The sequence below is a fragment of the Oncorhynchus masou genome, chromosome 11, assembly GCF_036934945.1.
Source record: "Oncorhynchus masou masou isolate Uvic2021 chromosome 11, UVic_Omas_1.1, whole genome shotgun sequence".
In the NCBI taxonomy this organism is placed as follows: Eukaryota; Metazoa; Chordata; class Actinopteri; order Salmoniformes; family Salmonidae; genus Oncorhynchus; species Oncorhynchus masou.
The window spans coordinates 22,487,836-22,503,826 of record NC_088222.1 but is presented as its reverse complement, the minus strand read 5'-3'; the positions used below and the strand labels follow the sequence as shown (position 1 = coordinate 22,503,826).

The window sequence follows — 15,991 nt, the reverse complement described above, 5'->3', positions numbered from 1 at the left end:
TGCTGGCTGGTCAAAGATCTCTCAAAGGGGGTGGGGGGGGGACGACAATTCAGATCGACTTTGGAACATATTGACGACTGTTTAGTTTATCCCCTGGGGGAAGGACAGAAATGAACTGTTTCATTTTTCATAGGAACTTTTTAACGATGGTAAATAGCCAAAGATGCAATAAACTGAAATTATTATGCAATGGATCTAAATAAAATTGGTGCTGTTTCAAATGTGTTTCTTTGAGCAGTGCAGATATGCAGAAACTCATTAAAACGTAATGATGGTAATCTATGGCTTTATTCCTTTTCCATCTTTTCTATTTTGCATCTCCGGTATCCTATCTCCACATAGCCCTTCATAGACTGTAACACATACCACCACAGCAAAGAGTTGAAATAAATCCTATTCTAGGGACCACAAAATCCAATAATATCTACATGCCTTTGAAAACATCTAGGCCGCTTTCCAGACCATGACAAAAAATATCACTGGGACACATTTTGTTTATAATATTGTATGGGTAGAGTAAGACTCAACAGTTACATTTTGAACATTCATACAACATGTTATTCTCCTGAGATTTGCCAAGCTGTTTTAAGTATTTACATTTGTTAGAAGAGAAAGCTAAAATAGTTGGATGGTTTTAAAACAGGATTTAAGTTTGTAGTAGTGCCTGCAGTTGCTAAATTACTCAGAGCAATTGGGGGTAAGCCTGGCACTCGTTCCCCAAAAGGCAATGCAGAACCTTGCTCGTCTTAATTAAATGTTACAACTTTTGGTGCTTGTCTCGGGAAAGGGGAGAATGTGCCCAGCTGTAATAATAATTCATTAATGCATCTCGGACTGCATACCAATGACAGGTCCAACAAGTAGCTGCATACACTATGAATATATTATCTATTACCCCACTGTATCTTTACAACCATTATTGCTGCATAATGCAAAAATCAACCTTCCTTTTCCATTTATTTTCAAATCAACCTTTCAATTCCAAACAAGGAATTTGAATGTTTATTAGATATGAAAGTTTACCAAATATGAATTTCCAGTTGTTTTACATTTTCTAGAACTGCATAATGATCTATATTCTTACATGACGCACACTGTAAGAAGCAATCATGACAATTCCATATGTTGAACCCAAGCTAATTGAACCCAAGTTAATTCCAAGCTATCTACTAGGGTTATATCTATTAAATAGCAATACAAATATGACATTAATGATTAATGACCAATCAGTGAAATGAGGTTTGACCTGCCTGGCATGTGCTGGCAACTGAATCTCATCAGTTCCTGGTGCATATGCTTTCAGCAGAGAAGCTGAAGACTTGCTGCTGGGGAGACATTTCTCTTACTGTGTGTTGCAAATCAAAAGTTAAATTGTAGTGTTGATTTGCTGTTAGGGGATTTTACTCTGCATTTAACCTCAAGCCCATAACAGCCAAATGCAATGCTTAAAAGATTGGACAAACAAACCACAGTTAAAAATTTCTACTACTGCCAGGTGCCTACAGCACATAGTCAATAATGGAATATCAGTAGGGAGGGGGACTGTTGTAGAATAACAAAAAATACAAACTGCTTTCAGTAACATGTGTAAAACACAATTACACTAGCAACCTGTTACAAAATAGCCTACTGAGATATTTCCAAGACACAGGTGACAGATTTTTATCACGGATTCAAGGAAGACAGACTCGATGTACATTTGTATTCATTTATTTAGTTTATTTAACTCGGCAAGTCAGTTAAGAACAAATTCTTATTTACAATGACGGCCTACCCGCTGGGCCAATTGTGCGCCGCCCTATGGGACTCTCAATCATGGCCAGAGGTGATACAGCCTGGATTCAAACCAGGGACTGTAGTGACAACTCTTGCACTGAGATTCATTGCATTAGACCGCTGCGCCACTCGTACATTGGGACTCTGCTTGTAATTCTCTTGCGGAGCCTAGAGAGACCGTTGTTAATGTGTCACATTTCAGCAGGGAATGGACTCAGTATTCAGCACAGTAACTTCGCATTGGAGGTGGTTAAGGTCTTAAAGAGCAGTGAGGATTGTAAAAAGAGAAGCAGATCAGATAAAAAGAGCACAGTGTACCGGCAATTAAGCAACTAATGCAAGCTGCATACTAATGGTTGGATAGTAGCATAAAGCTACTATTAATAGCTACAAACTTTTGTACTTAGAATTTTTTTTGGTACAATGACTGTACATAGTACATTTTGGTGAATAGTTTGAATAAATGCAAAACTACAAGTGTAAATACCAACTTAATTATGTTGAGTTATTTTATGCCTGGTTCAGGGAAACTTATCAGGGCTCTCGGTGGCAGGCAGGCAGACACTAAGGCCTTGTGTCAAGTCAGTAACTGTAGTCCTGCTCAAATTGACCATGTGAGTTTTTATCACAGAACCCAGAGATGTAATACAGCCAGCATAGCCATAATATTCAGAGTAGAGGAGGTACTCACACTGCTGGCCAACCAACCTGCAAAGTATCCCTGTCCTGGCATCTCCCTCAGAGCCAATCTGAAACAAATTGAAAATGTTATTCTAGGGTGTAGCGGTTTGGGTTTTAATCTGTGTCACTGTCACAGGAGAGGCAGATGATGCCGGCGAAGGGTCGCCGTCACATGGTGATGTGACATCCTGCCAAAGCACGGTCTGATCTGGCCCTCAGCTGTGTGGCACATACTGACAGGGCTCCAATTACACACTGAAGTAAGGTCCTGAATAGCACTTGTTCTATTATCCCCTACAAATGAAATGTGGGGAAACACTATTTTATTACCTGAAGATAGGGACACAAAAAATATGTTTTTACAAATATGGACACCATCTTTTGTGCACGTGGCCAACATCAGTGATGAGGTAAAGTTGTAACATCCATCCACTCAAAATAAATCTTCCCAAAATACACAAACCACTTTTTCATCATAAATAATAGGTGGAGGGAAGGAAAGCACATATAGTTTTTTTTTCTAAATGTGGTAGCCACTCCAGTACTGCTGCTTTCCTGAGGTCATCATTTCAAATGCATTACAACCTCACATTCTGCAAATGTATAATTCATAATCCATTTTCTTAAATCCAAGGACTCAACAAGTATGCATGCACATAACTCACAAGACTAATGTAGACTAATGAAGAAACTCAATTCAAATATGAAGATAAAACAATTCCCTCACCTTCATCAAGTAAAAGTTTGAGGCTTAATAAAAATAAAACGATCAATTCTTGCATCACCAAATGGAACTTTTGAGAAATAAAATGGTGAATCTCCTTTAGTTAACCCCATTCAGTTCAGCCAGACTTTCGATCCACTAGGGGGAGGGGGAAGAAGTGAGGGAGGGAGGTCAGGAATTGTGAGGAAATGTGGTGGTATATCATTCTCTGGTTGATTGTCATCATCTTCCTCTTTCAAAACACTGTAGGGAGTAAAATAGATTAACCATTTTAGGAAAAGGAAAAAGAGGCAAAGCTATCTTTGCACCGATGGTATCAAATCTGACGCTGTGCAAGTGAAAATAACATTTTACCACTAGCATGCACAGTAAGTACTGGCAGCCTTTGACCATTTATTCATACTGTACCTTCCACTGCTGAGGGTGGCTCTCCTCTTCTCCCCCCTGGTAAGAAACTCCTCTATGCTCCGCTCAGGGGATGCTCTGTGCTCTGGGTCCTCTCTGCTCCATCTTTCATCTAGAGTTCAGACTGCACCACTTAATATGGAGCTAATTAACACAAGCACCATGGTAACATTGAATTCCGAGCTAAATTAGTAACGATGCTTACTATGAGGGATTTCATTGAACCACCTAAATGAACAGAGTGGCATCGTGTGTTCATAATTCAAACATCAGAGTAACTTGCCACCATAATGATGTAAATTTGACTTCTTAAAAATGTTATCATCATGCAAGGCATAACTAAAATGCTCATAACTGAATACCCTTCATTTGAGGACCATGTCCATGGCAGACAGTGCCATCTTGTGGAAATAACTGACCTTCAATCTGCATTCTTAGGTTCTTTATTTCATTTATTTATTTAACTAGGCAAGTCAGTTAAGAACAAATTCTTATTTACAATGACGGCCTACCAAAAGGCCTCCTGCAGGGACGGGGGCTGGGATTTTAAAAAAGTATTCAATATAAATATAGGACAAAACACGTAACACTACATAAAGAGAGACCTAAGACAACATAACAAGGCAGCAACACATGGGAGCAGCACAAAAACATTGTACAAACATTATTGGGCAAAGTCAACAGCACAAAGGTCAAGAAGGTAGAGACAACAATACATCATACAAAGCAGCCACAACTGTCAGTAAGACAGTCTGATCAGGCCCTACACCCAAGCAAGGGCACTGCGTTCATCCACCTCTGGCCTGCTCGCCTCCCTACCATTGAGGAAGTACAGTTCCCGCTCAGCCCAGTCAAAACTGTTCGCTGCTCTGGCCCCCCAATGGTGGAACAAACTCCCTCACGACGCCAGGACAGCGGAGTCAATCACCACCTTCCGGAGACACCTGAAACCCCACCTCTTCAAGGAATACCTAGGATAGGATAAGTAATCCTTCTCACCACCCCCCCCCCTTAATGATTTAGATGCACTATTGTAAAGTGGCTGTCCCACTGGATGTCAGAAGGTGAATTCACCAATTTGTAAGTCGCTCTGGATAAGAGCGTCTGCTAAATGACTTAAATGTAAATGAAATGTAAATGTAAGAGTGTCCATGAATGAGTCTTTGAATGAAGAGATTGAGATAAAACTGTCTAGTTTGAGTGTTTGTTGCAGCTCATTCCAGTCGCTAGCTGCATCAAACTGAAAAGAGGAGCGGCCCAGGAATGTGTGTGTATTGGGGACCTTTAACAGAATGTGACTGGCAGAACGGGTGTTGTATGTGGAGAATGAGGGCTGCAGTAGATATCTCAGATAGGGGTGGGGGGGTGGGGTGAGGCCTAAGAGGGTTTTATAAATAAGCATCAACCAGTGACTCTTGCGACGGGTATACAGAGATGACCGGTTTATAGAGGAGTATAGAGTGCAGTGATGTGTCCTATAAGGAGCATTGGTGGCAAATCTGATGGCCGAATGGTAAAGAACATTTAGCCGCTCGAGAGCACCCTTATCTGTCGATCTATAAATGATGAATCCGTACTCTAGCATGGGTAGGATGGACATCTGAATCAGGGTTAGTTTGGCAGCTGGAGTAAAGGAGGAGTGATTATGATAGAGGAAACCCAGTCTAGATTTAACTTTAGCCTGCAGCTTCGTTATGTGCTGAGAGAAGGACAGTGCAACATCTAGCCATACTCCCAAGTGCTTGTATGAGGTGACTACCTCAAGCTCTAAACCCTCAGAGGTAGGAATAACACCTGTGGGAAGAGGGTCATTCTTCTTACCAAACCACATAACCTTGTTCTGAACACCTCCAAAACAAAGGTCAAGGGTAGAGAAAGCTTGTTGTAGAGCATTTAACACAAAATCCAGGGAGAGGCCAGCTGAGTACAAGACTGTATCATCTGCATATAAATGGATGAGAGAGCTTCCTACTGCCTGAGCAATGTTGTTAATGTAAATTGAGAAGAGCGTGAGGCATAGGATTGAGCCTTGGGGTACTCCCTTGGTGACAGGCAGTGGCTGAGACAGCAGATTCTGACTTTATACACATGACTCTTTGAGAGAGGTAGTTAGCACACCAGGCCAAAGACACCTCAGAGACACCAATACTCCTTAGCCGGCCCACAAGAATGGAATGGTCTACAGTATCAAAAACTTGGGCCAAGTCAATAAAAATATCAGCTTAGAATCAAGGGCAATGGTGACATCATTGAGGACCTTTAAGGTTGCAATGACACATTTTTAACATGAGCAGAAACCAGATTGCATACCCAAGAGAATACTATAGAATACTATAGTCAAGAAAGCCAGTCAGTTTCCAACACTTTTGATAAACAGGTCAAAATAGAAATAGGCCTATAGCAGTTAGGATCAGCTTGATCTCCATGTCCCTCTGACATGTGAGAGAATCTGTAGTTGTTGCTGAACACACACTGGCCTGATGCAAAGGACAGAAATATAAGCAATACACAGATAAATCGTAAGGGTCTTTAATTCACACAACATGTTCCTTGTATCTTTAATTGTAGGCTTTAGAAACCTCCTGCATGGTTTCTTAGTCTGTTCATCATAGAGGATAGCTGCTGTATCTGTGATAAGAGAAGAGGTGTCAATGTGTACATTAAAATCTAAAGCCTATTACCACAAGTATGTCAGATGATAAAAACAACTGCAGAGATAGGGTCACTGTCAATTATTTTTAGAAAAGGACTTGCATTTGATCACATCCATCTGAATATAACCCCAACCATCTCTTTTTGCTGTTATTTTGTAATTATATTACGTCTTCTGATTGGTTACTGTGTCAAACCTTTATGCCATGATCTGATGTAGGAAACCATGCCTAAGCAAATTCCATGTAGCTTCATCGTATGGGCAGGTGGGGGAGTACTATTCATGTCTGTGTTCGTTTCCTGGTTCGTTATCTATATGTTTTGTGTATGCAATGTGTGAGCTATGACAAGATTTTCCTAATGTAGGACAATAAACGTGATTCTGAAAACACTTGATGTTGGTCCTGCTGTCTGCCAAAATGCCAAGTAAATAAAGCCTTTTAAAATCAAGAAGTTCCTTCATCTGTTCTTCAAAAGTGCATTGATGGGAAAAGTAAGCCAAGTGATAGCCATCATTCCCTCATTTTTTTTCTGCCAGTCCATAGCCAACCCTTTTTCTAAAAGCATCTTATACCAAGTTTCCATGAACGTATAGTTTTAACTTTTTACACACTTGAGTGCACCAACACAATGTTTCTTCAGACTGAGGACCCAACTATGTCAGACTGAAACTCTTGGCAAATGACATTTCTTACCTCTGAAATGGTCAAACCAGGCTTTTTTAGATCTGTGGTGTTGAAAACCGTACATGTGTTTTTTCCTGTTGTGCATGTTGTCCTGAAAGGGCCGGTCACAGTCACAGTAGTACCGCTTCCCCATGGTTGAGATTCTGTCTTCAGTTCAGTCAGCTATAGAGTCACCTCATATCTCTGAAACCAAACAGTGGCTGTGTTCAAGAGCATCAAAACTGTGATGTATCATAAATTGTGACGGACTGACTGATCTACAAATAATTATGAGTTGTTAGATAATGAGTTGTAGATCAGACAGTCGATAGCACTGTTGAATGCAATTTTGTACAAGCCCAATGAGTGAAAATATGACCGTCACATTACAGGCCCCAATTGAAATGCCAAGACCTTCAAGTGCTTAGACTGCAGTGAGTCAAGGGTTGGCAAACCCTTCTTGTGTAGAGCTACTGGGTGTGCAGAATTTTGTGCCAACATTACTCTCTACACATCTGATTGCATAGGCTACTAATCATCCAACCCCCTGATCATCAATACTTTAGTTAGCTAAAGCAGGGCTGGAGAAAGGGTAGTTTGAGAACCCAAGGCCATACAGCCGTGATACAAACTCGGTCTAGAACCTACATTCACTCCAGCCACCATGGTTGACCAATGAACTGACCATCCTTGTCTAACATTATTAGCTATAAAGAAATAAGCAATACAAACCTTTTTATGTGAGGATTGGGACACTCAGTCATAGTATTCAGCTAACATAACATTTAGCAAATGGTTTAGCTGTTAAATTGTTGTGACTTCGATGCAAGCTTGTTTTCTTGAAATGTAACATTTCTTCTTCGATGAGGTTTAATGGTGGTTTGCATCCAATATACGTTGCATTACCACCCCCTACTAGATTGGAGTATAACTCTGTTATACTTTGCTCACATTTTTTTTTAAATAACAATATATCAATAAATAAATACCCTACCATCTAACACTATACTCACTAAAACCCACCACCCTACTCCACTATTTAAATCCATTTGGTTCTACCTCAGACCAACAGCCTGAAAGGATGGGACAACACCACTTAACACACCCTGTAACTCTTCTGACGTCAAGTCTTGCACACCCAAATACCTCTCTGCAGATGCCACCACCATCTCAATTTTCTGTGACTGCTGTTCCATCCCTGCAGTACAGTTGATAACCATTGCTATAAATGCTAAAAATCCAAACATACAGTACAAGTCAAAAGTTGACACACCTACTCCTTAAAGGGTTTTTCTTTATTTTAACTATTTTCAGCATTGTATAATTATAGTGAATATATCAAAACTATGAAATAACACATACGGATTTTCATGTAGTGAGCAAAATAGTGTTAAACAAATCAGAAATATATTTTATATTTGAGATTCTTCAAATAGCCACCTTTTGCCTTGATGACAGATTTGCGCACTCTTGGCATTCTTTCAACCAGCTTCATGAGGAATGCTTTTCCAACAGTTTTGAAGGAGTTCCCACATATGCTAAGCACTTGTTGGCTGCTTCCCCGTCACTCTACGGTCCAACTCCTCCCAAACCATCTCAATTGGATTGAGGACGGGTGATTGTGGAGGCCAGGTCATCTGATTCAGCAATCCATCACTCTCCTTCTTGGTCAAATAGCCCTTACACAACCTGGAGGTGTGTTGGGTCATTGTCCTGTTGAAAAACAAATGATAGTCCCACTAAGTGCAAACCTGATGGGATGGCGTATCGCCGCAGAATGCTGTGGTAGCCATGCTGGTTAAGTGTGCCTTGAATTCTAAATAAATTACAGACAGGGTCACCGGCAAAGCACGCCCACACCTCCTCCTCCATGCTTCACAGTGGGAACCACACATGTGGAGATCATCCGTTCAACTACTCTGCAGATTACAAAGACACATCAGTTGGAATCAATAATCAAAAATTTGGACTCAAGGACAGATTTCCACCGGTCTAATGTCTATTGCTCGTGTTTCTTGCTCCAAGCAAGTCTTGTCTTCTTATTGGTGTCCTTTAGTAGTGGTTTCTTTGCAGCAATTTGACCATGAAGGCCTGATTCACGCAGTCTCCTCTGAACAGTTGATGTTGAGATGTGTGTTACTTGAACTCTGTGAAGCATTTATTTGGGCTGCAATCTGAGGTGTAGTTAACTATAACGAACTTATACTCTCCAGCAGAGGTAATTCTGAGTCTTACTTTCCTGTGGCGGTCCTCATGAGAGCCAGTTTCATCATAGCGCTTGATGGTTTTTGCGACTGCCCTTGAAGAAACTTCAAATTCTTCTTCAAGTCCTTCAAATTTTCCAGATTGACTGACCTTCATGTCTTAAAGTAATGATGGACTGTCATTTCTCTTTGCTTATTTGAGCTGTTCTGGCCATAATATGGACTTGGTCGTTTACCAAATAGGGCTATCTTCTCTATACCAACCCTACCTTGTCACAGCACAACTGAATGGCTTAGACACATTAAGAAGGAAAGAAATTCCACAAATTACATTTCAACAAGGCACACCTGTTAATTGAAATGCATTCCAGGTGACTACCTCATGAAGCTGGTTGAGAGAATGCCAAGAATGTGCAAAGCTGTCATCAGGGAAAATGGTGGCTACTTTTAAGAATCTGAAATTAATTTAGATTTGTTTAACACTTTTTTGGTTACTTCATGATTCCATGTGTTATTTCATAGTTTTGATGTCTACACTATTATTTTACAATGTAGAAAATAGTAAAAATCAAGAAAAACCCTTGAATGAGTAGGTGTGTCCCAACTTTTGACTGGTACTGTATTTCACTTGTTGGCCTAACCCTCTGTACTGGTATAGCTCTGCTACTCACACTCCCCTCTACATTATGCATTGCCTTCAGCATACAACAACTTCTGCACTACTCTAACCCTGGAAACCTCAACCTGCCTCCCTCGCACCAGAAATGTCTGATTCCCGGGCTCATGGGCACCCCTACAATTAACACATACCACTACTTTCTCCAATGCTACACATTCCTTTGTCTCATGCCCTTCTGCACACTTCTCACACCTAGGAACCTCCCCTCTACACACTGCTGCCACATACCCATAAGCTTGACACCTATAACAACGTGATGTATTTGGCACAAAAGCTCATACAGGATAACTTATATATCCTAACATCACCTTGTTGACTCAACATCAAAACTCAAAAGGGCAGACAACGACTCTCACGCCCCCGTCACCACTCACACCACCTTGTCTGTGTCGCACAAAACGACGAGCATCACAAACACCGGGAATCTTCCCCTTCAGGTGGTCAACTTTCACATTTACCCCTACCCCAGTAATCACTCCTCTCAATGGCACCCTTCCGATGAGAGCAAAATGAAAGATACCTATGTAACCACGGTTATGTGAGCTATTGGATCACTCTAATATCGTATCCTTCTGCTCGGCAGGATACATTCCGAGTAAGAATTTCATATTAGTCCCGTGTTCTGGGTAGTGCTGCAGCTGACACCCTTAAATAGCTGCCGACGCACTACTCCCACCTCAAGTTCCTTTCGAGGCGTAGTAGATCACAACAAGAGGATTGGAGTGATCCAATAGCGCAAATAACTGTGGTTGTATACGTAACCTTCTTATGTAGCACTATTTTGGATCACTACAATATGGTATCACAATACCAGATTAAATCAGTGAACTTGGCATGGCCAGACAATACCAAAACCAGGCCTACCATGTAGCTACTCTTCTCGTAGAATGCGCCACCAAAGCAGATGGCAAAGGCCAGCCAGCTAGCTGAAATGCTGTAGTAATAGTGTCCATAGTCCAATGATAGAGTGGTCATGCGCTTAGCAAGCCTGGAGGGGATGAGGGCCACATTACAGTCCTCCCCATCTGATGACCGTATCCCCCCCTGGGATGATGCGGTGTCACTGCAGCACTCCTTCGGCCACTTTGGGGGCCCTCCTCCAAACTCAATATGGCTGAGGAGTTGATCCGTCTTGAACGTCAGGCGGAAAGGATAATGACGGCGAAGACGCCCTCTCTCCACGCAGGAGACGAGTTGGAGTTGGATGACAGTGCATCATAGTTCCGAGCACATGAAAGTTCGACCCAGTCCACATCGCCATCTGTAGCTGGGAGCACCGCTACAGAGGCACCCCCGGTGGTGACGGAAGCAACACAGGAGTTTTTAGCGAGAGTGGCTACCGCTTTTGATATCAAGCTGGAAGAAGCACCATCTGATTAGCTTCTTATACCAATCTGCCCCAAGTTCGCTTTGGCAGTCCGCGAATACTGGAGCAAGATGGTAGGGCGCTTCCATTGCGACATCCAGACCAGGCCGATGACTCTCTTAAGGGATGCAGAGTCCTTGGGGCTAGACCACTATCAGGTGATGGATGACATGGTGGCTGCCTTGATCCTCCCTGACAAGGAAATTGTTGGCAAGGTGCCTCGCCTCAAACCAGGACCTGAAAGAGTAAGCAATGGGACACTCTCCATCATGGCATGCCTTGTAAACATGGCTACGATGCTGTATTCCTACCTCTCCCTGTTGATCCCTCACCTCCCAGAGGGGGGGGGGGGGTGACAAGCTTCTTAAGGAGGCCACAGAGGTGTCAAGGCTTCTCACTATGCTCCCGACGGACATGGCACGTGCCAACGGCAAGGCTTGGCTTCAGTGGTGACTTCACACCTCCATCTTTGGCTGGCACAGTCTAAACTATCAACGCCAGTTCAGTAAATATTATTGGAGCTCCCCTTCACGCCAGGTTCCACCTTTGGGCCAGGGGTGGATAACATCATACCGCAGACTACAAAACTATGCAAAGGCAGAGACGTCGTAGGAGTTATTGGCAACTGCGTGCCCTACACCCACCCCTCAGAGGAGCTGGAAGACAGGGCAGGGCGCTCTAGTAACATCTTGGCCCCCCTCCTCTCTCACCTAGACAGGGAAATGGGATACCAGCGTTTCACACCCCAACAGCGCAAGGACAGGCGTCGTGACAACCCTTACAAGCAGAGGCAAGCAGATAAAAGTGCTGGCAGTCAGCCTCGGCTGTGTCTCCCATGCCCAAAAGACAAACTGTGGGAGGCAGGTGGAGTCTCCCTGGGTACTGGGCACAGTCCTGGGGGGATACAAACTACAGTTCCGATGCCAACCACCATCCTACGGTGCCAGCTGGGTCACCTCGGTGGCAGATGGGTTTTGGAAGGAGGTGCTCCGGTTGGAGATAGCCTCGCTCCTGAGCAAGGATGCAATAAGGAAGATAGAGCCACTAGAACGGCTAAGTGGGTTCTGCGTATTACTTAGTTCCAAAAAAGGACGGCAGCTTTCAGCCAATCCTGTACCTGCGCGGCCTCAACAACTGTTTAAACGAGCTCAAGTTCAAGATGCTCTCACCAGTGCAGGTGTTGCAGGCAGTCTTAAGAGGCCAATGGTTCACCGCTCGACCTGAAGGATGCGTACTTCCACGCTCCTGTTAATCAAGATCACTGGAAGTACCTCCCATTCGGCCTCTCACTGGTGCGGCGTACAAAGTGCATGGACGCAGTCTTAGCGCCTAGGACATAAGACACATCCCAGGGCATACTAGTTCTGAACTACCTGGACGACTGGCTGGTGTGTGCTCAATCAAGTGAGCAAGCTACAGCCGACTCAAGGATAATCTTGAAACACATTCAAGACCTGGGCCTCACCTTAAACAGAGAGAAGAGCAACCTGACTCCCTCACAAACGGTGGTCTTCCTGGGAATGTTGATTGACTCAACTCTTATGAGAGCAATTTTTCCCTCAGGTGAGATTGGAGAAGATACAGGCCGAGTCCGCATTAGAAGTTACTCGGTCTACTCACGTCGGCTTCTCTGTGGATTACGCTGGGCCTTCTTCACCTCAGGCCACTCCAGCGATGGTTCAACTCTCACCATCCACACCAGAGACGACACAGACATAGTCAGCTATCGGTGACAAATGCATGTGTGAAGACTCTGTTGAAACGGCCCTCTCCCTCCTTTCTGTTGGAGGGAGTGATACTGAACAGAGCCCACCGAAGGAAACTCGTGTGCACCGATGCCTCGCTAGCGGGTTGGGGGACAGTGTTCTGAGGCATGGCAGCGAGCGGACATTGGAGCCCTCCATGGCACTCAAACAGTTCTTGCTCTACTTGGAGGGGAAGCATGTAATGGTCAGCTCAGACAACACCATGATAGTGGGGTATATCAATCACCAGGGGGGACTGAGATCCAAGACATTTCGTGTAGGTGCCGTGGAGCTCTTGCTGTGGGCTCAGACTTAGCATCACTGCGGGCAGCGCACATCCCCGGACATGCTTTCGAGAAATAGCCCACCGGAGGGGGACAAGAATCTACACCCTCAGGTGGTGTTACAGCTGTGGGAAAGGTACGTGAGAGCGCAGGTGGACCTGTTTGAATCTCAGGAGAACACTCATTGTCCCAGCTGGTTCTCGATGTCGGACCCTGCAGGCCCTCTGGGCTTGGACGACCTTGCTCACAATTGGCCGGCAACAACCCTATGTTCCCGCCATTTCCCCTAATCACAGCTAGGCTAAACAGGGTCAGTTTAAAGGGCCACCGTCTGCTCCTGATAGCACCATACTGGCAGAGACGACTATGGTTCATCCTTCCTCTCTGGGATCCCATGGCAGATGCCAATGAGGCCCGATCTGCTTTCTTAGGCTTGGGGGACGCTCTGGCATCTGGACCCACATCACCTCCAGCTTTGGGCTTGGCCCCTGAGAGGCATAAAAGGGACAATATGAATTCAGGACAATGTGGTGAACACATTGCAGAAAGCCAGGGCTTCCTCCACCAACGCATTATATCAAATGCGGTGGGGCATATTCTGTACTGTGTGGGTCATAATGTTGCCCCCGAGTCGTGTGATGTACAAACGGTTTTACACTTTTTACAATCACTGCTTGATGCGGGCCGAGCGGCATCTACTTTGAGAGTGTATTTGGGAGTGTGTTTAATCCTGCAGTGGTCTGCTCTTGTTAAGCTAACTACTGCAGAGCTCATCACCGTGGAACACACAAGAGTCTAGGCAAGATGGCTACGCCCTTTGAGAGATAAGCGTGGTGCACCTAGGAACACGTGACTCACTCTCTGGGTAGGACTGCAAGCCTGCCGGAGTGAAACATACACAGATTCCCGATCTTGCGGAGTTCGGCACGGTCCCCGAGCTCGAAGGCTAACCGGAAGGGTCCCGACAGACAAGCAAGACACAGACAACTTGCACCGCAATACTGGTCGACCAAACTGAGTGTCGCCCATGTTGGTTCACAAGTAATTAAATACAAGGATAAAACCCAAACGAGATGGCACAAGCCAAACCAAGTGGGAGGACAGCAGAGGACCTTAGTGGAGGCGCTAGCTAGCTAGCTGCTCCAAGCTATTGAATAGCTGCAGGTATACTTCTGCGCTTATAAACTAACATAGAGCTCTTACCAAGCACATCCTCTCTGGAATGAGCTGAGAAAAGGAAGTGGTGGGAGTAGAGCGGCAGCAGCTATTTAAGGAGGTCAGCTTCAGAACGACGTGGTACACAGGACTAATCTGGAATTTTTACTCAGAATGTATCCTGCCGAGCGGAAGGATACCATGTTGGAGTGATTCAATATAGTGCTACATAACAATTAAACTTTTTTGTCCCCATTAGTTTAACGCGGGGGAGCAACCTGCTCCCTCTTACAAACAGAAACACAAGACCACTTCTGGTTACCTTCACCAATTCCACAGCACCCAGCTCTGTTTTCACCCACCTTGAAACAACAAATGGATCAGCCAAAAAGATCCACTTTTTCAAAAAAAATTCACTCCTACTGTCACAGACTCATCTTTATCCTGACCACACCGACCACCTCTGATACTTCACCCTCATTTACTTCCATTTCTCCTCCTGTCTTCGATCCGGCATATACTCTGCTTACACTTTGGACCATTCTTCTTGAAAAAAATCATCTACGCTTTTCCCACCATTTTTAACCAACTCTCTCTCTCTCTCTCCCTCTCCTCCTCTGCCTCATTTTCCCCTCTATTCCTCCTCCGTATTCCAAGTATACGTCTCCTTATAATAATACTGCACTACTCCTGACATACATCTTGTTCTTGCCCTCTCAATGGATGCCATTTAACCAGCTGCCACAATTTATGTACAATCAGAACAAACCCCTCAGAATGTAGCACATCCCACACTGTAAAGCAGCTGCTTTGTCTTGATGTTCTTCTTTGTCAGTAGCTACCAAGAAGCTTTACCATTTCAAACAAGCGTGCTCTTCCAACCACCATCCAGCCACTTCCTCCCCAACAGCCTTCAGCAAAGATTGTCATTGTCCAAATGTATTATTTATTTTTCAGGTTGTAGCTATATCACGTGATGTTCTTCTTCTTTAAATGTGTATTGGCGAATCGAGAGGTGCAAACACCGCCCCTTATTGTACTGGAGTGTGAGCCCTCTATCAGAGAGGATGAGGTTGAGGCCCAACTCGGAGGAAAATCTGTCTCCCTCCAGCAGGTGGCGTTTTTTCGCCCACTAAGCAAAGAGTATTTGTTTGGAAGTCAACCAAAGAATGTATGGTTTATTTGATTGAATAGAAGTTTCGTAATGCTTAGGTTGTTAGCAGTGTAATGATATAAGTAGGACACGTGACATCCCTGCAACTTTCAGAAAAAAACACTATTTCGTAGTGGTCTCGAGATGGCTATGCATATTTATGTTATGAGGCTAGTAGCATAGTATCTCTCCATTGAATACAGGCATACATTTAGAAGTGTCGTTGGGGTTAAGGTTAGGTTCAAAATCATATTTAACCAGATTAATTGTAGAAACATGCGGGGTTCAGAAATAAGTATCACTTTGTGGCTGTAGTAATTAGTGACGACCTCGAACCGCTAGTAACTGCAACAACAGGTTGGGTCTCCTCTAGCGGGTTTGCTGTCTCCAGCTTAGCCACTCTGCAGTTTGCCATCATTATATTTGTATGATAAGTAAGTATGTAAGTGTTTACTCTCAAAGACCATGTATGTCATATCGTCAGTATTTTGTTTTCACGTTT

General features: G+C 43.8%; 1 protein-coding gene across 3 annotated transcripts; it reads right to left on the bottom strand.

The window, feature by feature from the left end:
- Positions 1–1,726: 1,726 nt before the first annotated feature.
- Positions 1,727–15,305, bottom strand: LOC135548325 (zinc finger matrin-type protein 5-like). 3 transcript variants are annotated; one of them, XM_064977803.1, is made up of 4 exons: positions 15,106–15,305; positions 6,934–7,107; positions 3,590–3,698; positions 1,727–3,424 (listed from the first exon to the last, which is right to left on the bottom strand). In XM_064977803.1, the coding sequence occupies exons 2-4, from the start codon at positions 7,055–7,057 to the stop codon at positions 3,295–3,297; spliced, it is 363 nt and encodes a 120-aa protein (XP_064833875.1). In that variant the 5' UTR covers positions 7,058–7,107; positions 15,106–15,305; the 3' UTR covers positions 1,727–3,294. The 3 variants fall into 3 exon arrangements, with proteins under 3 accessions (XP_064833875.1, XP_064833874.1, XP_064833877.1); XM_064977802.1 differs by having other exon boundaries at positions 15,192–15,305; XM_064977805.1 differs by lacking the exon at positions 15,106–15,305 and adding an exon at positions 7,636–8,185.
- Positions 15,306–15,991: the final 686 nt, after the last annotated feature.